Raw genomic sequence first — 27,266 nt, forward strand, 5'->3', positions numbered from 1 at the left:
TTAATACATATAACATATTTTATATAAAAAAAAATTAATATGTGCACACGCGCATTATATTATAGAAGAATATAAAAATTTTATAATTAAAAAAAAAAAAAAAAATTAATAATAGCACATATACAAATATATGAAAATTTTTTGATTTTACTAATCTGCTTTTTTTGTTAAAACTTAATCAGACATTAAATTTGATTGTCATAATATATGTAATACAAATTAAGATTTATTTTTATGTCTGTATTTGAAACAAGGTCTAATTTTTTTTTTTTTTTTTTTTTTTGCAAATATGATTTTCCATTAACAAAAACACTATCTTAAATATAATCCTTAAAAGAAAGCCGTGTAATATATATTTATAAATTATGGCAAATAATTTGAAAAAAAACAAGTCTAAATATGTGTGTGTAACATACAAACACAAATTGGTTGGTGATATAACTTTATATATTCCCTTTATTATAATATGAGCCCTATTTATTTGCATTTTATATTTTGGATTTACTTTTTTGTGTTTGAATTATTTTTCCATTCAAAGTTAATTATGAGATTTAATTTTGGTCCCAAAGTATGATTAGGTTTTATCATATTTTTTTTTTTTTTTTTTTTTGCAAATTAAAATTGTGGGGATATATTGTTCATTCCATGTGGTGCTGATGATATTAAACTATTTCGATTTTCTTTTTGATTAGATTTATTATTAAAATTACTATTTATTGGTTTTGGAATAAAATTATTATTACCATTACTTTGATCGTGATTATTCATACCTTGTTGATAGTGTAAATATTTTGGCATTGTTGGAATATTTGAATAGTTATTATTATTATTATTATCATATTGTGGTTTTCTTATATTTTCTTTTTGATTTATTTCAAAATTTTGAGATAAATGTTTTGCACTATTATTATGATGAAATACGTTAGTATTATTATTATTCGGATCAGTTACAATTCCAACTCTACCTCCACTATTATTACTAACACCACTATTACTTATATCACCATTTGATTCAACTTCCCCTTTATCTATTGTATTTACTACATTATTATTATTTGACCCCCAACCCATGTAATTATAATTTGCATTATTGTCATTAATATATTGAGATAAATTATGTTTGTAGTACATACAATAATGGTTTTTTTGATTACGTATATGAGGCGAACAATTACATGAAATGGCATTCATATCAAACCTTGATGACTTTTCATTATCGTTCATGTTACTATTATTTGCAGTTTCATCTACTGAGTCAACCACGTCAGTTGTTCGATTTCCAATATTTAATATAGATCTAAATGTCGATTCTTTTCCTCCTTTTTTACCTTTATTTAATTCTATTTGTTTTTTAATATTATTATTTACATGTTCAGGGGAAATATTAGAATCATATAAATCACGGGAACTATTATTTATAATATTATTATGTCTAAGTTGATTTAACCATCCTTCATTTTCTTGCATAAGATAATTTATATCATGAAAATCGTCATTAATAGTATGATCCATATTTTTACCTTCTTTTAAATCATTATTCATTCTATGCATCATTTCAATTATATGAGGTGATATATTATTATTTCCATTTCCTGTTTCTCCTCTATATATATCATAATTATAATCATAAAAATTATGGATATTACTTGAATTATTCAGATTATTAGCATCATATATATCTCCATTATTATTAGATAAATACATATGAGCATTTTGAGAAGATGCATTATTATTACTTGGATTATTATCATTATTATTTCCTCCTCGTTTTCTGTGATTATTATGAAGACTATTTGATGTGCCGACACCATGTAATGCACCAGCACCGTTATTATTAATTATGGAAATGGCATTATTACTATCATGCATAGTACTAGGTCCATTACTATTATTATTACTGTGAAAAAAATGATCATCCATATTTGGCATATTCATATTATTATAATTTTTTCGAAATAATGTATTCATCAATCTTTTTATATCCTTATTTTGTAATCCTAAATTTCCTTCTAAACTTAGTACATCATTAATATTACCATTATTCATGTTTCTATCAAAAAAATTTAAATCACTTCCTAACCCAATACCACCAGATCCCATTACTGGATGAGAGCCAGATGGCCCACCACCACCTCCTTGTAACATATTCGAATGAAAAATTAATTCATTTAAATAATTTATATTATTATGATCATTACTAGGAGTATGACTATTATTGTTAGGATTGTTTGACATATGTATATTATTATTATAAATTGAATTAGGATTATTATTATTACTATGATTATTATGTATATACATTCCATTTGAATCTCTTATAACTTTAGATAAATTATTTATATGACTCATATTACTATTATTTAATGAATGGTGACGAGGAGTATTATTATATAAATTATTTAAATTGTTTCGATCATTATGTATTGGATTAGTCATATTAAAATTTCTATTTGAATTGTGCATATAAAATGCTGGATTCATTGCCATCATATGCATATTATTATTTAAAGATATTAAATTATTTGTATGATCTAAACCTGGCATACCATTATGCATTATATTATTTATATGATCTTCATTTACCATTTGTTTTATTTTATTTTTTTCACCTTTTATTTTTGTTGATTTTTTACGTCCATTATTTTCTAATGATTTCATAAATTCAACGGCTGCTAATCTAGCTTGATCCTTATTCATATTAAAATGCTTAGGATGAAATGTTCGACTTCTTCTTGATGCTCCATCATAAAAAAAAGCCAACCATGCACACATACGTTTATTCCAACTAACACCAGGATACCCAGATGATGATGTTGAAACCTTTTCTTCTTTTTTTACTACTTTATTTGCTGATGTTGCACCTTTAGGTCGCCCTACTTTTTTTTTTATCGACACAACTTGCGATGGTGGTGGTGCAACTTCCTTTTGCTCCCCCATCACCTCCGCAGTTTGCGCATCATTATTACCACTATCATTTTCACGATTTTCATTATTGTCATTATTTTCTATGTTTTCACTACCATTCCTTGCATCATCGCTCATTTTGTCGAGCCCAATGTTTGCCCCGCTACTTACGGAGTCGTGAGTAACACCACCATTAGTAGAAGGAATAGTATTCATGATTTCATTTGGAATATTATAATTTATATTATTTTTTGAATCTTCAATCATTTCATTGGTCGTGTTAATATTTATATCATTAATATTTAAAGCAACGTTTGATGTGATGCTTGATTCAATGTTATTATTTTTAATAAATTCGGTATTTATTGCATTATTGTTAATACTATTAAAATTTATAGTGTCTTGTTGAGGGACCAACGGGATATCGTTATCACTATTATTATTATTGTTACTACTATTATGTTCTGAACTTATGTTTTCATCCATTGGGATTTTTTTTATTATATTTGTAGTTCGGCTATTTTATAATAAACATACATTACATAAGTGCTTTGCTATTATTTTATATTTAGGATTGTATAATTTATCAATAAGTGTGTGAATGTATGTATGTATATAAACATATGCATGCATACACGCGTGATACATAACAAAGTTACAATTCAAAATAAAAAAACTATTCAATATGTTTCTTTTTTATATTATACAAGGATAAAACAAATCATATATAAACAAATATGTACATATCAATCATACGCCGTTTTGTGCATGTCTAAAATGGTATTCTATACAATACACACTAATATATATTATAAATCACCTTATCGGTATAATATATATAAACATATCAAATATGTGTATTTAAAAAATATATAAAATAAAGCAAAAGACTACACATATAATATACTAACTAATATGAATAATATTCTTAATAAAAAAAAAAATGAAAAAAGTAAAAAAATAAAAAAAAAAATACATAAATTAATCGCTATGCATTTATAATTTCATTTTTCAATTTGTTTATATAAACATATTCAAAAACACACCTATTTGTATATTTATAATTTTCTTATACAAAAATGTATGCATGAAAAACTAAACGTATTTTATTATATACACATATAATATTAAAAAAAAAAATAATAATAATACAAAATAATAAAAGGAAAATTATAACAAATAATGTATTTATGAACAATTTCCAACTTAATTATATATGCATAAAAATTATTTCATAAAAGGAGAGTGTAAAAAAAAAAAATAAATATATTTCTATGGAAATATAATGTAAAATACATATAAAATTTTAATAAAAATAAAAGTTTATCAAACAATAATAAGATAAAATAAGATAATATTACAAATATGTATTTATATACATTACAGGAAAATTATTTTTTATCCCTGATTGATAACACCAAAGACCCATAAAAAAATACATATATATAGAATATGCACAAGTATTAATAAAATTCAAAATTTTCTTATATAATATAATGATGATATAAAATATGAATAAAATCAAATTAAAAAGTTAGAATTACTTTTTCATATAATAAACTCTATTTCTTTTATATATGTATTATTATTATGCATAACAAATAACGCAAAAATTTAAATAATATTTTATATAATATGTATAAATTTTTGTAAATATATAAAGAATATATTTTTGTGTTTATATTATAGACCAAAACAGAATAAAACAACACTTTAACATTTTTTTTAAAGGTTGAAAAGTAGGTGTTTTAAAAAATATATTGTCTAAATATCGAAAAAAAAAATAGATGTATGTATGCAAACATATATGCATTTATATGTGCACAAAAGGCATAAAACATAATGTGCTAACACGATTTATAAATAATCAAATATATATATATATTATATAAATAAAGGAGGTACTTATCATTCCTTCTAAAACAATAGATACATATATAATTTCACTTATTTAGCTTCTCTCCCTTTTTTTTTTTTTTTTTTAATAAAATAGTAACATCACAATTAGATATATAACTAAAAAATTAATACGCCATGATGTATTTTATTAATTTTTTTTTTTTATAATACATAAAAATACAATTTAAAAAAAACAGTAAAATTAAAACATATCAAAAAACATATAGAATTTAATATAATAAAAATAATTAATACATATTAAAGATTATTAAACAAATATTACACTATTGATGGTATATATACATACATGTACACACAAAAATATATAAACAGATTTTTTATTAATCTAAGGTTTGTGTTTATAGTTTTCTTTATTTCTCTTTATTTAAAACATTGGAAACTTTAAGTATAATCATAACATTATTAATATATATAAGTTTCCATAAAAGTGTGCATATCAACTTTTTAAATTATTTAATATGTATACATGTAGATCTTATTAAAAAAAAATACTAAACTAGTGTGTATATAAAAAAAAAACATAATACTATGAATATTTAATCATGTATAAAAAGTAGTTTAAAATAATTTCATATGCATATATACTGTATTATGTGTATACAAATAGGTAATATCGCATAGATATTTTATAATCTAACAGTCATACAATTCAATATTATATATACCATATTACATAGATATGTTAGATATATACATATGCAACTTTTACACATGCATATGCCTTTAAATCAACAAAAAAAAATATACATAGGTGTATATAACTATATATATATATATATATATGTACTTATACAACTATGTATAATGCATATATACATATAAAAAAATGTAATATATGCATATTATACATATTATATATAATATAGTATATATATATTATATACATGCAATCATATATATAATATATTACATAAATGCAGTAATATATATTATTATATACATATAATATATTTACATAAATGCATGATATAATTATACTATGCATTTAAATATTATATATTAATATAAATATCTTGGTTTTAGCATGAAAACGTTACATAAAAAACACGTTGTTTTCATTAAATTAATTAATCATGCAATGAAAAAAAAAATAAACAGCATGTAAAATAATTATAATTTATTAAATATATTTTTTTTGAATTATATATATTAAAAAATATATTATAAATGCATTTATTAAATTTATTAGAGTATTTACTTGCATCTATATATTACTTTTATCCATAATAAAAATATTTAAGTTTAAAATTATTTATAAAAATATAGATATAATATTTTATATATATTTTTTTATATATAAAATTCTTGTGCGCAATTATATATTATATAATAATTTATGCCTATTTTTAATATATAAATATTATGATATATACTATATATTATGCTATAAGCAGGAATTTGCTTTATATATTTTTTGTCGCTTTTTTAAGGTCTTGTAGAAGCTTCTTCATATAATTTTTTTTATAATTCTTGGTTGCATGCATATGCCTTTCTTTTTTTTTCGTGCATGCAAGCCTTACATATAAAAATGTATATAATAATTGGCCTTACATATAAAAATGTATATAATAATTGGCCTTATATAAAAATGTATATAATAATTGGCCTTATATAAAAATGTATATAATAATTGGCCTTAATATTATAAATAATATATTAAGGCAAAAAATATAAATCATGTATTTTTTATAAATATATGTTACAAGGGTTATACAAAAAAAAGAAAAGAATATTTTTATGATCTTATATGCATATGTAATATCATATATATAAGCATTTCTTATAAATAAATGAAGCCTTGTTTATTTAGCACGTATAATATAAATATTATACACATATATATTTTTTATATATACTTATATGCTAAGTAAATTAAATAAGTTGTTGTATAGATTCATATATTAACAGTTGTATATATAAAATATATTTTTTTAAGCATATACAACTTTGTTAATCTTTAAATTTACTGCTTAAAAACAACTTATAGACAAAACATAAAATAAGTGATGATAATTAAAAAAAATATCACAATAAAATTTTTAGTCTATATTATATTAACTGTTCATGTAAAAATCATATTAAATTATGTACAGTCATATATAATATAATTTTATGCATATTTATTATTGACAATTTTGAAAAAGCTTATTTATTATAGCAAATAACTACATAAGGTATAAATTATATACTTATATAAATCATATATTTATAATGACAATCATGAAACATAATTTTATGTTAAAGGCGTATATATGTGAATAAAATATCATATTCTTTATATAATTATACTAGCTAGCAAAATAAAGCAATTATATTTTTTTGTTGATATAATGTTACTATTTTACACCATCAGTAAAAATGTGCATATACTACAATATGTATACAAAACATTACTTGTATAAGAACAGCAACATGAACATTTTTGACACATGAAATGTAGGTATATACATATATTTTGTTTGCAACTTTTTATGTATTTGTAAAGTAAAAATTAAATATGCTTATGCATTCTATAAATATGAAATATGTAATACAATTTATATGTGATTGCTTAAATTGTATTTTATAATATATATATATGAGTGTACATAATAAAAGGGGCATATATAAAATATTTATATAATTAAAATAGTTGTATATATCCTATGATTATATTAGCATTTCTCACATATATGTTGTAAATAAAAGCTATGAAATTTGCAATAAATATATTCATGTCAAGATAACTAAATATTTTTGTAAATATGTATAACAATTATTTGGGGGTATATCCATATTATTTTTTAATCTCATTAATGTGGATGCAAATATAGCATAAACTAAAAAATGTAAAATATTACACTTTAAAATGTAAATCGAAAGACAATTAAATATGCACATGTATAGTATGTATATATATATATTTTTTTCTTTTGCTGTTACTAATATTCTTAACATATGGCTCAACGAACTAATTAGTAAGCTTGTGTAGATATTTAAAAAATATAATGTAGAGTCAATATTTTGCGTGAAAATAAAACAAAATAATTTTATTATACATATATTTTCATTGCATAGTTATGTGTACTTTAAATAGAGTATAATACATAGTTGTATAAATATACAGCAACACCTATGTGTGTTATGAAATATATATTAGGTATGAATATACATATATAATAAAAGAATAAATACAAGGCAAAAAATTATTCTATATAAATACCAAGGGGAAAATGATATTATGTAAAACTAAATTTATTTTAAATAATTGAACAAAATAATTATTCAATTTATAAAATGATTGAATTATAGAACAAAAAAAAAATACAGGTTTTCAACTTTTTTTAATTTTTATTTTTAATACTATAAATTATCTTCTAAATGTTTGATATAGATGTAATAATAAATATATATATAACTTATAGGTGTTAAATATGACTATACAACTTTGGTTTATTTTTTTTTTATCCTATTACATAAAAATAAATTAATTTTAAGTTTACTGTATTTAAAAATGAGTATAGGGCTAATAATAAAAAATAAAAAATTTTGTATTGAGCACCCGTTGTGTGTACTTAGGGTTGCAAATTTAGAGCAGTTATTCATTTTGTTATATATTTATTATTTTACATAAATTCTTGTTTTAGTAAACAATTCAGAATAAATTTCTAATTTTTTTCCTGACTTTTTACAATATGTTATACACAAACGTTGGATGAACCATATAGCCAAATATAATGATTTGCGTTGGAAAAAAATAAACTAAAAGTGTTAGAACAAAAATCTACCTGTACAGTTAATATTAAACATTTATTTATATGATTAGTTATTTATGTGATTAATTATTTTTATTTTTTAAATATAATCCAAATAAAAATTTATTTACATATTTTTTAAAATTTTGATCGAATGTTTCAACGTAGAAAAGTTCTGTAATGTAAATTCATTTCCATATAATTGTAAAATAGTATACCAATTATACCATAATATTATAAAAATATATATAATATACTATTCCCATAATATGTGTATATATTTTTTTTTAGTTATTTCACATTATTATAATTTTTTTTGAAATTTGTTGAAAATATTTTACCGAAAATTTAACTTGATATATTTGAAAACTACCTATTTGTTAACCATATAAAATAAGTAGAAATTGTGTATATATACTGGCTTATTCTTACACAAATTTTATACTAATAAAACAATAAAGTTATTGCTTAGCTATTTGGATTGAATAATATAATATGGGAACCAATTTTACCTGACTTGTTAATATATTCTGTAAAAAAAAAAAAAAAAAAAAAAAACATACCACCAAAATAAAAACACTGAATAAAAAGTAAACATGTTCGATGGTATATATGTTTCCAAAAATTATTTAACTTTTTATTTGTATTTTTAATCATTAATAGTTGTTATTTAAATGAAATGGAAAATATTTTTATGTAAATTTTTTATTTCTTCTTAACGATATAATATGTAATTTTATTTGTGTATGTACATAATCATTATATATCAACTTGTATAGGACAGACTAAAATATGCATTCCTCAACTATCTATATATATACTATATAAATATATGTCAATATTTATATGCACACACTATAAATAGGAAAAGAAATAAACATGTATTTAATAATATAGGTAAATTGTTGATAAAGTTGTATAAGCTTAATTAGTTTTATTTCGATTTTTTTGTTGTAAACTTTTTATTTTATAATTGGCATTGTATTAATTATACTAGCTTAATATTTTTATAACATAATAAATATTTAAATTATTAATTAATATTAAATATATACATAATGAAAATAATTATATTATTTTGTTTTGTCCTTATGATTTTTAAACATGCTATAATTTCAAAAGGGTTAACTGATATTCCTTTGATAAATTATGAAATGGTGCCTTCGCAAAGGTTATAAACGTATAATGCAAAAGTATTGTTCATGTTAATTAAAAAAATGTTTATAGTAATATATAAGCTTAAGAAAAAAGACATATATAAATAATAAATTTTTATGACTTATCAGATGGAAAGTTGCATCAAATGAATTGGCAAAATTAAAAGAAAAATTAAAACTTTTTATAACTTCAGGTTTAATATGAATATTTAAAATTGCAAATAAATGAGTCTATAACTTTTTACATTTTTTTGAAAAAATAATTACACTATTTTCAACAATTTTATACACATTTCTATCCATATATAAAAAGCATACTAACATATGATTACATTATTTTTACAATCTTAAGAAATCCAAAAAGAAGAATCTAATCTGATTCGAAAGTATTATAAGGAATTCTTGCTTCCGGGTAATCTCTTTGAAACCGTTTTTTCACTTTTTTATAATATCCATAAAATATAGAATAAGAAAATAATATGTATACTTTTTTTTTGAATAGATGAAGATGATATGGTAAAGTTAAAAAAGTAGACAAACAATTATTATGTATATGTTTTTACACTTATTCAAAAAGTATGAGCTTAGTTATTTGCTCATATAAGGGAATAGTATCATCGAACAAGATGTAAAAATATGTACATGCCTATTTATATACTAATTAGAATGAGCTCGAATCCGAATCGCTTTCTACCAAAAAGGAGGATACACCTAATTTGATAGAGGATACTAAAATTGGTAACTACAAATATGCTTATAAATATTTTTTTATTTTCAAAAAAAAATAGAAATAAAATATATTTATTATCATTTTTATATATTAAAGAAACAATAATTCAGGGAAAACAACCCTTTGATGTAAATGGGCCTATACTATTAACATAATTTTTTATGTACATATATGTTTGCTAATTATATGTTTTTTTTTTAATAAAATATAGTAGTATAATTATTGCACCTTTTGTTTTATGAAAAATATATAAGACACAAATTTTATTTTATAAACTTAAAATAAAAAGTGAATTAAACACGTGTTATTACATATAATGTAAACATTATTAAAATTATATTATTCGATAAATTTGGAAAATTTGAAAAAAATAAAATGGAATGAAAAAATGGGGTTATATTTAAAAGTCCGATTTCTCTAATTTTTGTATGTCCTTTTCTAATTGATTTAATTGTTTCTCATAATTTTCTTTTTTTTTCAATTTTACAACAGAATTAACATCAACAACATGTGATATTTTCATATACTCTTTATTAATTTCATCAAATTTATTTTTAAGGTGTATTAATAAATCTTGTTTTTTTATTTCTAATTCTTTAGCTATTTTTTCTTCATCAATTATATCTTGTTTTTTTAAATTTTGTTTTTCTTTTAATTCTTCTTTCATTTTTATAAGATAAGGACTAATTTTGCCATAATCTTCTTTAAGTAATGGATCTTCATCTAATAAAACTTTTCCTATTTTTTTTTTTTTTTCAACTGGTTTAGCATTAATTACTTCTACAGCATTATCATATACATAATCTACATCAGCAGTTATATTCATTAAAGGTATATCATTTATATCTGGTAGTTTATCTTTATATATTTTCTTTTTTATCTTAACAGTTAATAATGATGGGTTTGTTTTTTTTATTTCACTAAGGGGTGCTATGATTGTATTTTTCTCTCCTTTTTTTAATACTTTTTTTTCATAAGTCTTTTGTAAATCTTTTACTTTTTTTTGTTTTTCAACTTTTTTTATTAATACTCCTGACACATTTGCAATACTATATCTTTTCCCTCTTAAATTGAATGTAGAATAACTTGGCATTAAATTGGGGTTATGTATTGATTTATATAAAATATTTTTTATTTTTATTTCATCACTTTTTTTTATTATATTGTAAACATTATCTTCTCCTAAATCTATACTTTCAAACATGGTCTCATAGTCTTCCATTTTTTCTCATATTTTATTTTTACACAAAGGGTTTACTATTTTTTTACTTAAAATTTCTAGAGATTTATGGTGTGTGTATTATTATAACACATATATATATATGCTAATAAAAAATGCTTGTTTATATATAACTATATAATAGCTATTCTTTTACTTTTTTTTTCTTTACATAGTTATAGATCGAGCTTATTTTATATTTGTCTTTTTTTTAACTGTCCCTATAATGTAAAATTGATGATATTACAATAAGAGGGATTTATAATATATCTAATTCGATTTATATAACTTATTAAAAAAAAAAAATAACATTTTCAATTATTATATTTCAAATTATTTTCCTTTTATTATTATTATTGATTTATACATATTGCATACTTTAACTTTATGAGTTTGAAATGGGAAATGCACATTCTTTGGAGACTATAATAATATGTACTCTCGCATTATTTATAATTTTTTTTATAAAAAATATTTATTTTAATTTTTATTTAAGCACTTTTATAAAAGTAGAGAAATAATGTATAATATATTCATATATATGAAAATTATTTTCGATAAACATACTAAAGTATGAATATGTAGAGAGAAAAAATATACATCCATATGTACATTATATTTTTATAGAACCCCCTTAAGAGAAAAAATAATATAAACATAATTCTCTAATACTTTTATTAAGTGTCTTATATCAGTGTATTACATAAATTTACAGTTGCCTTTCTTTGAATACTTGTATATTAGTTTATATATTTTTTTTATGGAAGTTTTAAAAAAATAAGCACTTTTTTATATAAAATGCTGGGAAAATGACTATACCTCATAACCTGAACTATTAAGACACTTTGAAAATGTAAAGATAACAATAAAATTTTCGTTCTATTATAATTTATGTATAAAAATGGGAACTTTAAAGAATATATACTTATGAAGCTATAGCTTGGTGATTATTTTTCAAAAAATTCAACCGTCTTAAACCTATATATATATTAACTCTCTAAAATTAGCTATATGGATAGTAATATTATATGGCATTAATTTTTTTTAAAATATTATAATTTAAAAAAATATGGATAGGTTGGTTTTCAAATTTACAATCATATTTATATACATTCTTTTTTTTTTTATTTCAAAAATGAAACTTTAATGAGAAAATAAAAAATAATATGACAATCCAAATAAAAATAAATACACAAAGAAAGTGTATAAAATTTTATTCATTTCCAAATTGGCAACCAAATTAACAATTTTCTACAATATATATAATATATACATAACGGGTTATCCCCTTTTTTATTTTTCTGCCATTTTGTATATTTCGTTCTATAAAAAAAAAAAAATATGACTTGTTCAGAAAATAAATTATTAATGGTATTATTTTTAAAAATATTTTTATAATTAATAATAAAAAAAAATATATATTTATATTATTAAAAAACATATGTTATATAGGTGTATAATACAAGTATGTATGTAGTTTATATTTGCATACACTCTTTATCACAATATATATAGATGAAATAAAATTTAATCAAAATTATATAATTATTATTAACAAAATATTTAATATATTTTTTTTTTATTATTATTTTTTATGAACGAATTATTAATATTTGGCTAGTTAAGAAAAAATAATCATATATATATTCATAAAGTTACATTCCAAAATGAGACCACTGAATGATCAAGAGACTATGCTAGTTTTTAAGAAGCTTTCCAAATTGTAACCCCCCCCCAAAAAAATATATACATATATATATAATTCGATTACAACATTTGTATTGTTCCATTTTGTTGTCATAAAAAAATGGATTGATCAAAAATTAATAATTTTTTCTACATATTTGTATATATTTTATTTTTGTCAGTGTTGGAAATAATTTGCTGAGCATGTTGTCTTACAATAACGAGGAATATGTTTTGAGACTCCACAGATATAATGTACATTTTGTTAGGTATATATAAACATAAAAAAGAAATGTATATACAAGTTTTTCCATATATATATATGAGCATATATTTTATTATTTGGTTCCCCCTTTTCAGAGCGGACATAGCCAAACAAGCAGAATCAATTAATAAAAATTCACTAGTAAGAAACTTTTCCTTTTTTACAATAAAATAAACCAAATTAATCAGCAGTTATCATGTCATACTCATTTTGCTCATAACTTTTTAGATTTCATTAGGAATTTGTATTGGAAAAATTACAAAGGCAAATAATTTTTTCCTTAAAATTACATCACTATCTTTGATGAGCGAATTTTGCATTCATAAAATATGGCTAAAAGAGTCAGGAGAAAAAAACTTTTTATTTGGAAATAATGTCTTAAAGGTATAATAAGGAAAGCCAAATAAAAGAAACAAAACCCAAAATAAACCATGATATTTCCACACCTATCATTATAATTATTTAAAATGTTATTATGTCATTATTTTATTAATTTATTAACTTTTTTTGTAGAGCCACTTATTAAAAATCAGTGACAACATAAGAAAAGGAGACGGTGTAATTGTCCTATCAATGGATGATAACCCAATAGGTTTTGGTATATCAATAAGAAATACCCAAGACATAAAATTATTAAATATTACTGATATTGTATTAATTCATCAGGTAATTTTTGTCATAATAAACATACTTATTACAAAATATTTTATTTTTCCCATTCGATTTTTTCTAGTGATATACCATATTATTTACAAACATATGGATATACATATTATAATATGATTTTACCGATCTTTTCAAAATTCTTTAATTGTGTTTTTTCTTTATAGAGTGATGTTGGAGAATATTTAAGAAATGAAACGGCCTTATAAAAATGAGCATACCATTTGGCATATTTTTGTATACATAATTATGTACCAACTTTTTTTTAATTATTAACACTTTTAATTATATCATTAATTCGATTATTATTTTTTTTGTGAACAAATAAATTTATTTATAAAAAATTATTCCTATATATTTATTATTTCATGATATTGTTTGTCATTTTTTAAAATCCATTGCGCATATTATTTTTTTTTATATGTACCCAATTTTTCAAACAAATTATTCGCAATATTTCTGTAAAATTAAATGGAAATATTATTTAAACAATCTTTTTAATTATATTTGTTACTAATTTAAATTAAAAGCGTTGCATAATAACATATTGTGACATTTTGGGGGGTTAATTTTTTTCCAAATACACTGTTTTGAAATTAAGTATATATTATAGTCAAATAAAAATTATGACTTGGTCAAGTAAAAATTATGACCTAGCCAAACAAAAATTATGACTTGGTCATAATAATTTAACAAAAATATCATATACAAATGTTACTAGCTAAAAAGATAATACAAAAGAATATTAACATACATATAATATTCCATACTTGTAATTTTTTTTTTTTGTAATTACTATAAAATAATGAATAATTTCCCAAACCAAACAACTGCATAAATCCCTTATATGGTCTTGCAATAGTTTTAATTATTTTTTCATTCCATATTTAAATTGGAAAAGGCAAAATAATATATTATATAAACATAATTGAAGATTGTGAATAAGTACATAGTAAACAAATTAGGATATATCTCCTTATACCATTTATAAAAAAATGCTTTTATTTTTTTTACTCCCAATTTAATATTATAAAAAATAAAGATGAGTAAGATTAAAAAAAAAAGAAAACATACATATGTGGAGGAAGAAGAAAACGAAGTCAGGAAATTTAATAACAATTTTGATAAAAATGTTAGACGGAAAATTTTTAATTTGCCAAAAATAAAAGGAAATGGGATGGTAATTTATGATGAAGAAGATGACTATAATGACAATGAGGACCAAATAAGACAAAAAAAAAAAAGTAGAAAAGAAGAAAAAAGAGAACAAAAATTAAAAAGTATATTACAAGATATGAATAAAAAAAAAACAAACATAATTAAAAATTCTATTGAAGATGAAATGATTAATATATCAAATAAAATGAATAATTATAAAGACATTAAAAATGTGATTGCTGATATTTGTAATAATATTATGGGTGATCAAACAATATACATAGATAAGTTCGAGTTACTTTTCCACATTTTCAACGAAGCGATAAAACGGAAAAACAAAATAATTAACAATCAACCGTTTGCTAATGTGCCTAAAAATGGACACACAAATGAATATAAAAGAAAATATTTCGAGGATATTACTAATGTAGCTTCTATTTCTATATGTACCGTTTTAAAATGTATAACACCATCATATAAAATTATAAATATGAAAAATAATAATTCAAACAACAACAAACAAAATAATTCATCGAAAAAATTTTCAAAAATAGTAGAAAATATAAATAATATAGAAGAAAAAATAGTAATATATTTTAAAAAATTTTGCAGCATATTAAAAGATAAAATTAAACAAAATACTATTGTTTATGTAAATTTACTTTGTGAAATAATAACAGTTAATTTACATTTATCAAAAAGTGAAAATTTATATGATTTATTAATTCTATATTCCAATTTGCACACATATAATAATATAAAATATAACAAGCCAAAAGAGAATAGCAAAATTATGAGTAAAAATAATAAAAACTCTGAAATGAATATAAACATACTTTGTATGAAATGTTTAAATACTATTAATGAAATAATTGATAATGATTCTAATTTGTCTATTACTGTTTATTTAATAGATTATTTTGTTAATAATTTATTTAAAAGTAATTGTAAAATTAGTTCTGACTTGTTAAGAATATTTTCAAAAATTAAAATTTCAGAAAAAAAAATTAATGCAAAAATATATAGCCAAGATATGATAAATAATACTTCACTTTTAGACAAAGATAATGATGAAATAAATGCAAAAACAAATATATGTGGTGAATTAAAAATAATAGAAAAAAATACAGAAAAAATATTGGATAATCTTTTTTTTGTTTATTTGTGTGTATTAAGAGAACATAATAAATATTCTACAATTTTTGTAAAAAATGTATTATATGCTATATCAAAATATTCCCCTTATATTAATAAATTATTAATGGATGATGTATTCCAGGAAATAAAAGCTTTAGCAATAGGGAATGATAAAAAAACAGGAGATACAGATGATAAAAATAATGTAGTATGTTCAAACTCGTTAAAGTTAGCATCAATTCATATATTCCTTGAAATATTAAACAAAACAAATGATCATATATATATCGATTGTTCATGGGTTGCTCAATCTCTAATTGATTTATTAGATTCAGATTTGCCATATTTTCATATAGGATCTGCTTGCTACCTTTTTGAAAATACAAATTTTATTTATAATAATTTTTTTGACAGTAATAAAGGAAGGGATAACAATTTTAAAAATTCAGATTCTCTATCAAATAGTTACATAAATAATAGCCACTTGATGGATAGTTCTAATAATATTGAATCACGAGAAAGTAAATATAATTTTTCATCAGAGCTACTATATTGTATACACTTACTTTTGATAACAAAAAATTTTACTATAAACTATAATACTTTTAAATCTAGCAATAATAGGTTACTAGCTAAAATTGTTCATAAATTATATAATATTTCTTTACATTCAGATTATATAATATCTTTTTGTTTTTTAAAATTAATTAAAAATATTCTCGATAAATATCCATTAGTTAAGCCAATTGTTGAAATGGATGGTATTACTATTTCTATTATGGATGGAAATTTATCAGTTTTTTTTCAAAATATTTGTTTTCATTCTTTTTATTTTAATAATATATCATCCCTAGCTTTTGATATATCACTAAATGATTCAAACGATATTTATAGAACCGAATTAAATGAATATATGAACAGAAATAATATTATTGGACAAAATAAAATTATTAATTATAATCTTAATTTAAAAGAAAAAGCTATTATTGATAATGATAAAATGGCTAGTTATAAGCCTAGCGATATTTTTTGTAAAAATATTACAGATTATAAAAAAAATGATAAATATAATAATCTTGATAAGAAAAAATTTAAGCACACAAATAATATTTCTTATAATTCATCTACAAATATGAATAAAACTTTAGCAGTAAATCTTACACACCCACATATGTTGATGGCTATGGATTTTATAGAAATAGTTTTTTCTCCATACAATGAGTTTATAACAAACTTTCAAATCAACTCTTCTACAAGAATGAACAAGAATAGTAATACAGACAATGGTGCTGCTGATTAAAAAATAAAAAAATATATAAAACCATAATGATTTTAGCAATGTGGAATTTTTAGCAAAAGCCTCATTCTCGGCCTACACACATTTTACCCACCTTTAAATTAATTTTTTTTTTTATTAACCTTTTTTAATTTAATACATGTCTTTATTTTACATTTGTGTTTGTTTTTTTTACTTTGTTTCATTATATTGCTATTCATTTATTATTTTTTTTAAATTATAAATTTTCAACACATTTGCTATTTTAAATCAATTGGCATATATGCCTGTAATACTTTTATTTCCGTCCTATTTAATGAAAAAAAATGTATGAGTATTTGACATTAACCTGCTTGCGCTTACCTCCCTCACATGCATAGGCAAACAAATAAGTTAGCAAACTTGTTGTCATTGCAACATTTGGTGAAACGCAAGGTGTAGTTATACATTTTGTTTTTTTTTCAATTAAAAGACAAATAAGAAAAAAAAGATGAATACAAAAAAAAATAATTAAAAGGAATAAAAATATTTTTTTAAAACATATTATTTTATATTAAATAAAAGGAAACAAATTCATAAATGGGATTACTGATTGGATAAACAAGGGAGTGTAAATATTTTTGTTCTCATTATTTTACATTTTTATTAAATATATTTAACAAGCTATTTTTGTGCTAATTATATATATATTCATGTAATGTGATATTTTTTATTATTTTACACTTTTTTTTGTTTATTTTTATTGATTTTTATCGATTTATGTTTATATTGTTTTTATTTTATTTCCATTTCGATATTTATTTGAAGGACATATTATGCTGACTGATTTTTCTCAACCAATTAATTTTTACGCTTATCACTTCCCATTCTTTTGTCATTATTTTTGCCAGTATTTTTGTTCATATTTTTGTTCATATTTTTGTTCATATTTTTCCCAATATTTCGCTACTTTTTGGCTATTTTTTCGCTAGTTATTTTTTTTTTATTAGTATTTTTTTTTTTTTTTTAATTGTTCATAGCTATCTTTACCAAATTATTATTCCTTTGGAAAAGCGAGATTTCCAATTGGCATTATTATATTTGCAATTTGTATGTATTACTAATTACGAGTATTGAAATATATTTGTCGATCTATTCATATATAGGTCATAAAACTAAATAAAATAAAATTTATTGTTTTTAAAAAAGTCATGTTCTTATGAGCACGAACTTTTATAATATCTTAATTTTGTATATCATGAAAATTGGCAAAAAGGAAAATAATTTTATTAATTTTAATTAGCCAAAAAGGGAAAGAATATAATACTTGTTATCATTTTTTTTTTACAAAGTTATGGATCAAATTGATAAAAATAAAAAAAACAATGAGCTATCTAGTACAGATTTAAAATTATGTGACAATATATCTGATGACGAACTAAATTTTAGCCAAGAAAATGTATGGGATACGGACATAAATATTATAGATGATGAAATTAGTAAAATAAATGATAATGACGACTCCTTAATCCGTACATTAGGTTTGTATTTTCAAAAAATGTTCCATATAAAAGATATTTTGTACATGCACATTTTTTCCATTTTCCATTTTCCATATGTTTCTTATTTCTATTTATGCAGATAACAAACTCGATAGCAGCAACGCCAAAAATAAAAAAGCTGAAGAATCAGCAGCACATGAAAATGCTGATAAGTCTATAAATGATATCAGTTCAAATATAAACTTAGAATTCTCTGAAAATGTAAGCATAAATGTGGGTGATGAGAGTAAAATAAAAAATATAAAAAGCGAGGATAGCAATGATTCTTTAGTAAATACTAAAAGGGAAGACGAAATTGTAAACTTTTCTAAAAATGATCCAGAAAATTATGAACAACTAAAAATACAATATAACAAACTTATGAACAAGTACAATGAGTATCAAAATGAACTAGCCACATTGAATAACAAATTAGAGGAATGTGAAACAAAATGTCAATCTTTTATAGCCAAATTTAAGAATGAAGAAAATAAATGCAATAAATTGGAAAAAAAATATTACGACTTGGAATTTATAATGAAAAAAAAAGATATTGAATTTAAGGAGAATACAGAAAAATTAAATAAAGATATAAATAACAAAACAATTGTTGTAGAACAATTGGAAAAATGTGTAGAAGAATATAAAAATAAACTAAACGAGTCGCAAGACTTTTTTATTCGAAATGAAAAAAGAAGTTTAGAAAATATGGAAAATAAAGTGGCTTGTTTAGAAAACAAATTAAGAGATAGTACAAATGAAAATATATCATTAATAAACCAAAACAATGAACTTAGCAAAATGCTAAATGATTTAAAAATCCGAAAAGAAGAAAATGAAAAAAATTTAGAAAGTTTAAAATATAACATAAAAATGAATGAACATGAATCTTTTTCAAACATTGAAAAAATTCAAAAACAAAATAGTCAGATAGAACTATTATCAAATGAAAATAGTAAAAATGAAAAAATAATAGAATTATTAAAAAATGATAAATTAAAAATAGAAGAAGAAAATGCAATTTTAAAAAAAAATTTATTAACAGTACAGGAAGAATTGAAAAAAATTGAACAACATAGTTATGATATTTATGAGATGAAAAATTATTTAGAAACTACTCTTGAAAAACATAAGAATGTAATGGATCAATTAGAGTCTGAAAAAAATCAAAAAGAAAATCTAAAAATAAAAATAAAATCCTTTTTAACTGAAATTAAAAATTCAGCTATTGCATTAAAAATGTACAAAATGAAATGTTCATTTTTTATTAATATTATAAAAAATTATGAACATAAAGTTTCTGTCTTAGAAAGCAAGTTGGAAAATTACGAAATGGATAGAGAATGGAATGCTGAAGGAATAAATAAGAAAATTTGTCAAATTCGAAAAACTCAAAATGAAAACACATTAAACTCTGAAGATCCAAACTTATTATCTAAACTTGATAATGAGGATATACAAAATGACTCAACACACACAATGAACAATTTCAAGGATGATGAAAAATTTGATAATACCACCAATTATAAACTAAGTGATAGCCAAAATGAATTATTAGAAGAAAAGTTTTATCTTGAAGAAAAAATAGAAAAAGAAATAAATAAAAAAGAAGAAGCTTTAAATAAATTAAATAATCTAGAAACAGTATTGAAAAAAAAGAATTTAGAAATAAATGATAAAAATTATAAAATTAATACATATAAATTATTAAATAAAAATTTACAAAAAAGTATAACAAATTATGAACATAACATAAATTTAATGAAAGAAAATATACATAAATTAGAAAAAGAAATTGAACTTAAAGAAATTAAAAATTTAGTGGTACCACCTAAAATAGTTGTTAATATTTCAAAATTATCATCATTTGAAAATAATTTTAAAAATGAATTAAAAGAGTTAATTGGAACATCTTCAAACTTTTTGGGAAATACTTTTAAATATATAAATGAAAATCCATTAAAAAAAAATTTACAAACTAATCCATTTTTCTTTTCTTCAACTGAAAAAAAAAATGATAACACTACACAAATAGCTAATAATAAAAAAGACAATTTAATAAGTACCTATATCAACGATACTGTTGATGTTACAGGATTTGCTAAAAATTTTATATATAATAATATGAACAAAATACCAAATTTTATGAACGATAATAACTATAAAACGGATGAATATCAAAATGAGCTAGCCAAAAATGAAAATATTTTTTCTGAACAGTCAGAAGAAAAACAATTCGAAAAATCCTCTTTACTAAGTGACGCAATATGGAACAAACAAAACGAAAACTCATATGAGGAAAAACAAGTTATTAGCACTCATTCTAATATTGACGACCAAAATGATAAAGATAATGAAAAAAGTGAAAAAAGTGACAATAAATATATTGACCTTTTTATGGGAAAAAAAAATATGAACACGCAAGGTAACAAATATAATGAAAAAACAAATGATGGTCAAGTTTCTCAATTTTTTATAAATACAGAAAATAAAATTAAAGATCTATTTGATCTTGGTAGAAAAAAAAATTATAATAAACCAAAGGAAAAAACAGAATCCTTTCAAGATAACACAAATGATATCACAACTTTTAGTGAAAAGTTATTTGGAAGCCTTCGAAATATTGACAATAACAATAATTATGACATAGAAGAAAAAAATTTTAATGCAAACCAAAATGATAAGTTCATGGAAAATATAGAAAAACCAATTACACAAAAAACGGAAAATAACTTTTATATAAATAAAGAAAAAGCTCCTCAGGAATTTAATGCTAATGAAGAAAACAAAGATGATCCAGAACTCAGCTTTTCTGGTGATGATGCACAAATAAATGATGTATGGGACGAAGAAATAGACATAGACAATTTTTAAATAATCAGTTGTAAGAAGGTATACTAGAACATGCATTAATAGAAAGCATGAGCATGTGTAAATTCTACATCTTGTTATTTCATTAATTTTTTTCATTTATTATTTAGCTTATATCGTGAACATATATATATTCTATTTGATTTTTTCGTACATTTTCTATAACATTGCAAAAGGGCACAATATATTTATACAACGCTAAAAGTGAGCATTCAAATTTTATGCTACATAATATATGTATGTGCTCTTTTATATTTTTTTTGTCGAATTTAAAAATTTAATTAATTTTTTTTACTTTTCTTTTTTTGATCTATATAAATACAAAACTCAATTTTTTTAATTTAAAAAAAATGACGATACAACCTTTTTTCAAATCAAAAATATTTATTACCAAGTAATAATGTATCTTTTTTCTTAAACATAATAAAGCATTATATATATATACAGTTATTATTTAGCTTGTATTCCTCATTTTTTTTACGAAAAAATTTAAATAAAATTGGGCTTAAAGCGTTTATAAAAGGAATAAAAGTTTGATCAACAATTTTAATTATCCTTCATACATAATAAGTACTCATAAAAAAATGTAGTAAAGGGTGTAAACGTTGTAAAGGTTAATGTGGAATTTGTAAAACAGGGAATTCCAAATGCTTAAGATTGAATTGGGCACAACATACAAATAAAAAATAATTTTTGATTCTTATATTGTTTAAGATTCCATATTTATATATGTTCTAACTATTCATTTGGTGTCTTACTTTCATTAAGACTTAATAAAATAGAAAAATTATTACGAAATTAATATATGTATGTGTTTGGCTAGTAATTGAGTTTATTTGGGCAAAACTGATATGGATGGATGGTCTTTTAAAATAAATCGATATTCATACAAAGCATATTCTTGAGCATAGGGAACCCCTATTCTTTTATCTCGTTGAATAATAATATCTCCATCTTTTTTCCATTTCATATATTCAAAATATTTTAATAAATATATTTTATATTGTTTATATATGTCTATTATAAAATCTTGTTCACTATTATTTTCAAGGTTTAAATTTTCATAAAAATTTAAAATATCTTCAACTGTTGGGCAAATAGAAATAAAAAATCGACTTTTTTTTTTGATACTCAAAAAATTATTAACATTATAGCTAAAATAATATTTCTGATCTATGTTTTTACTAAAATTACCTGAACAGTCATCTTTTTTTATATTCAAAATTTTATTATCATTTATTTTTTCATCTTTCACCAAAATTTCTTGGTTTTCTTCTTTCACATTTATTTTACTATTTTGATCGTTGCTTATGTCAAAATATAATTTTTTTTGATCATCATCTCGTGTAACACCCATGCATTTTGTTACACGCCCAGGGCCACTACCCACTTTGACAAATTGTTTATATTTTATATATTTAAAAATTGTTTGCAATTGTTGTAAGCTTTCTAAATATATGTTTTTTTTTATTATTTCGTTAGTACTATTTTTCTTATCAATCTTATTATCCATTTCGTCGGTTTGGGATTTCCGATTATTCTTTATGTTATTCCCTTTTTTATTAATAAAATTGTCAAATAAAAATAAATCATTTATTTCTTTTATATCTTGAAATTTATTATGAACAAAAAATGGAATGTTATATATAGGCTCAATTGATCTTATTAAAATAGCATCGGGAATATTTTCAGCATTCGTTACAATATTTAGACAATTATGCATGCCATAACATAAATACACATAACTAATTCCACCATTCAAAAACATTGGCATATTTCTATTAGTTTTTTTATTGTTAAATGCATGTGAAGCTTTATCATTTATACCGTTATAGGATTCTAATTCGGTCATTCTCGACCCGCATAATATATTTTTATCAGAATTATATACCCATAAAATATGCCCAATTAATATTTCAGTTATTGTTAATACATTTTCTTGTAAATAAAATTGATCATTTAAAATTTCTATATCACTATTTTCAAAAAAATATTTTAATAATATATAAACATATGACAAATTTAATGTATCATCAATTTGTTTTGTTTTTTTTTCTTTACTAATTGGTGTTTGCTTTATTTTTATTGCATCATGTTTATTTCCTTTTTTTTGTTCTTCATTATCTTCAGTTCGTGCTATATTCGAAGCAGAACTTTGTAATTTTGTGGGTTTCCTTTTCCCCATTATTTTTTTTCTAGAAATATGTTTGGCTCACGAAAGACGCCAATGACTATGGTGCTTCCCTCTTTTCAAAATAGTAGGAGACTAGTCAATTAGGGAAAATAATTTATGGCATGTTCATTGAAAAATGTAACTTTTGGTCATCTATTTATGTGCATGTGTTTATTTATTAGTGTAGGTAAGAACACATTTAGAGAGGAAAAAGAATCCATAGGATTGATAAACTTTTTTTAATAAATTATAACATTTTTTCCATATTTGTTTAATAATTGGCTTGATTTCAATTTTTTTTTTTTATTATAATTTTTCTTTTAATTTGTGGCTATTTACATGACCAAGTCATTTGAAAATTTATTACCCCTTTTAAAGAAAAAGCTAGTCATAAAAAATGTATAATATAAACATATGCAGATAATATATGCACGTATTTATGCATACCCTATGATTGGGCAAAAATAGTTTCCCATTTTTTTTTAATTATTCAATTTTTCAATAAATTTTAAGGACATAAAAATGAAGTATATAACTTTATAGTCCCATTTAGCAACCTTTGTTATTATTTTTCAATTTGTAAAAATTAATATATGATCACATGCAACGTTCTGTGACTTATATATACAATCCAATCATATAAAACCAAGCAATTTTAACATAACTATATTAATACTCTACATTTTTAATCTAATAAATAAATATATTCTAATATTTCCTAATAATATATATTTTATTATCCAAAAATAAGGTCAATGCAAATATGAAAGAATATCACCTTAATTATGATAACTTGCTACCGTTGAAAAAAAAAATAATTAACAACAAATAGGTAAACGAATAAATATATGTAGATAAAGAAATTGATGTAATTCAAAAACAACTGCCTAATTTAGTTTACAAATGAAGATTAAAATGTATATGATAAAAAAATGGAGGAATACACAAACAGCGATGAAATAAAAATGAACAAAAGTAAAGAAGAGCCAGATTGTAATACGAATATATTTTCTAGAAATAATGAAATATTTTTTAATAATGAAAAATGTTATATTGTACAAGAAATTCCTTTTAATGATTTCTATAATTACAATTATGAGCAAATAAAAAAGTTTAATAAATCTGAAAAGGAATCCTATTATATAAATGGAGACACATCTTCATGTGACAATACCCATGTTAGTACAAACAGTGACGATAAAATACAACTTAATAAATATATTCAAAAAGAAAAAGAGAATAATCAAAGTGTATGTAATTCATCCGTTGATAGTGATGAGCATAATAAGGACACAAAAAAAAACAAAGTTAAAAAATTAAAAAATGAATTTTTAAAACAATGTGAATTTAGTAATGATGGATGTTGCTACTATACAATTTCAAGTAAAAACAAATTGCGATTATATGCAACAGACATTACATTGTTAAATGCCTTTTCGAATGATAATAATGATAATAATATTTTGGAAAGCTTGTATGAAAATTATAAGAATATAAATGATGATGAGATAGAGAGAAGAAATAATTGTTGGATAAATATGAAAAAAAATGGGCATATTTATGATTGTAAGTTTTATCCTTATTTTGATTGGAATAATAATAATACATGTTTTTTTGCACTTACTTCAAAAGATGTACCTGTAAGTATATATAGTGCATATGATGGTTCTGATTTAATGTCTTTTAAATTATTTAACGACAGTCAAGAGTTAAGTAATTGTTATTCTCTTTGTTTTCATCCAGAAAAAAATTGGTTATTATGCGGCACAAAAAATAGATCAATAAAAGTATATGATCTTAATAAGCCAAATGAAATTTGTGAAAATCGAATATTAGGCACAAGAAAAGGAAAAGGACAAAAAGGAATAATATCAACTATTGATTATAAAAAAGAAGGTTATGGTAATAATTCTATATATGCAATTGGTGATTATAATGATATTTTATATATATATGCTGATAATTGTAATCATAAAAATGACTATATATTAAAATTTTCAAATAAATATAATTCCAACGGTATAACATGTGTTAAATGGTATGGTGAATATAATATTTTGAGTGGTAGTAGAAATGGATCATATATATTTTTATATGACATACGAAATAATAATGAACATGTTCAGAAATTTAAAAGATTTGCATTAACAAATCAGAAATTTTTATTTGATATACATAAAAATTATATTATTTCTGGTGATACTTATGGCTATCTAAATTTTTATAATATAGAAAATAATGAATTAATACATAAACAGCTAGTTAATAAATATTCTCCAATTGTTTCTGTTAATGTACATTCTACTTACCCTTTTATATTAACAGGGTCAGGTACAAGACGATTTTATCAAAATTGTAATTCAAACATTGACATATCTTGTACTAGTCCAATATATAACAATACAAATATACATAAAGAACCCTCTTTTAATGTCGATCACGACGACACATTCAACCATTTCCCTTCTACATCCAACTACATAAATAGTGTTTGTACAATTTTTTGTAAATTTTTGTGTAACACATAATATAGCGATAGCTATTTTTGGCTTGTTGCCATTTTTTTTTTTTTTTTTCGAATTATAACCCGCTATTTTACAACTTTGTAAATTAAAAAATTGAAAAAAATAAAATCGAAATACAAACTATGTAGTAGAATAAAATAGCATATTCATAATAATGCTATAGGTTGACAAAAAAATATATTCTACATTTTTTTTTTCATTTCTTTTATTAACTTTATTTAACAAATTTTAAAATATATAAAAATATATCCACGAAGGAAGAATATTTGATAAACCCTTAATCCTACAAACCTATAATGCACGTACTTTTTCATGAGAACCGATTATG

The 27,266-nt window shown here is 21.4% G+C and overlaps 8 protein-coding genes across 8 annotated transcripts; 5 read left to right on the forward strand and 3 right to left on the reverse strand.

The window, feature by feature from the left end:
* Positions 1–615: 615 nt before the first annotated feature.
* Positions 616–3,171, reverse strand: PVVCY_1303230 (transcription factor with AP2 domain(s), putative; the record flags this gene model as incomplete). Its single annotated transcript, XM_008623997.2, has 1 exon — positions 616–3,171. The coding sequence occupies one exon, from the start codon at positions 3,169–3,171 to the stop codon at positions 616–618; it is 2,556 nt and encodes an 851-aa protein (XP_008622219.2).
* Positions 3,172–9,616: 6,445 nt separating this feature from the next.
* On the forward strand, positions 9,617–10,600 carry PVVCY_1303240 (conserved Plasmodium protein, unknown function; the record flags this gene model as incomplete). Its single annotated transcript, XM_008623998.2, has 6 exons — positions 9,617–9,729; positions 9,845–9,909; positions 10,068–10,127; positions 10,218–10,231; positions 10,381–10,453; positions 10,542–10,600. The coding sequence occupies 6 exons, from the start codon at positions 9,617–9,619 to the stop codon at positions 10,598–10,600; spliced, it is 384 nt and encodes a 127-aa protein (XP_008622220.2).
* Positions 10,601–10,845: 245 nt separating this feature from the next.
* PVVCY_1303250 (conserved Plasmodium protein, unknown function) lies at positions 10,846–11,667 on the reverse strand (the record flags this gene model as incomplete). The annotated part of the gene is made up of 1 exon (XM_008623999.1): positions 10,846–11,667. The coding sequence occupies one exon, from the start codon at positions 11,665–11,667 to the stop codon at positions 10,846–10,848; it is 822 nt and encodes a 273-aa protein (XP_008622221.1).
* A 1,664-nt stretch (positions 11,668–13,331) lies between these two features.
* PVVCY_1303260 (60S ribosome subunit biogenesis protein NIP7, putative) lies at positions 13,332–14,487 on the forward strand (the record flags this gene model as incomplete). The annotated part of the gene is made up of 6 exons (XM_008624000.2): positions 13,332–13,387; positions 13,533–13,619; positions 13,711–13,756; positions 13,844–13,999; positions 14,129–14,281; positions 14,446–14,487. The coding sequence occupies 6 exons, from the start codon at positions 13,332–13,334 to the stop codon at positions 14,485–14,487; spliced, it is 540 nt and encodes a 179-aa protein (XP_008622222.2).
* An 833-nt stretch (positions 14,488–15,320) lies between these two features.
* PVVCY_1303270 (conserved Plasmodium protein, unknown function) lies at positions 15,321–17,873 on the forward strand (the record flags this gene model as incomplete). The annotated part of the gene is made up of 1 exon (XM_008624001.1): positions 15,321–17,873. One exon carries the CDS (start codon positions 15,321–15,323, stop codon positions 17,871–17,873), a length of 2,553 nt encoding a protein of 850 aa, XP_008622223.1.
* A 1,309-nt stretch (positions 17,874–19,182) lies between these two features.
* PVVCY_1303280 (rhoptry protein, putative) lies at positions 19,183–22,243 on the forward strand (the record flags this gene model as incomplete). The annotated part of the gene is made up of 2 exons (XM_008624002.2): positions 19,183–19,369; positions 19,470–22,243. 2 exons carry the CDS (start codon positions 19,183–19,185, stop codon positions 22,241–22,243), a joined length of 2,961 nt encoding a protein of 986 aa, XP_008622224.2.
* An 829-nt stretch (positions 22,244–23,072) lies between these two features.
* On the reverse strand, positions 23,073–24,425 carry PVVCY_1303290 (DNA-3-methyladenine glycosylase, putative; the record flags this gene model as incomplete). The annotated part of the gene is made up of 1 exon (XM_008624003.1): positions 23,073–24,425. One exon carries the CDS (start codon positions 24,423–24,425, stop codon positions 23,073–23,075), a length of 1,353 nt encoding a protein of 450 aa, XP_008622225.1.
* Positions 24,426–25,345: 920 nt separating this feature from the next.
* On the forward strand, positions 25,346–26,941 carry PVVCY_1303300 (WD repeat-containing protein 79, putative; the record flags this gene model as incomplete). Its single annotated transcript, XM_008624004.1, has 1 exon — positions 25,346–26,941. One exon carries the CDS (start codon positions 25,346–25,348, stop codon positions 26,939–26,941), a length of 1,596 nt encoding a protein of 531 aa, XP_008622226.1.
* Positions 26,942–27,266: the final 325 nt, after the last annotated feature.

The sequence above is a fragment of the Plasmodium vinckei genome (genome assembly GCF_900681995.1).
Source record: "Plasmodium vinckei vinckei genome assembly, chromosome: PVVCY_13".
NCBI lineage: Eukaryota > Apicomplexa > Aconoidasida > Haemosporida > Plasmodiidae > Plasmodium > Plasmodium vinckei.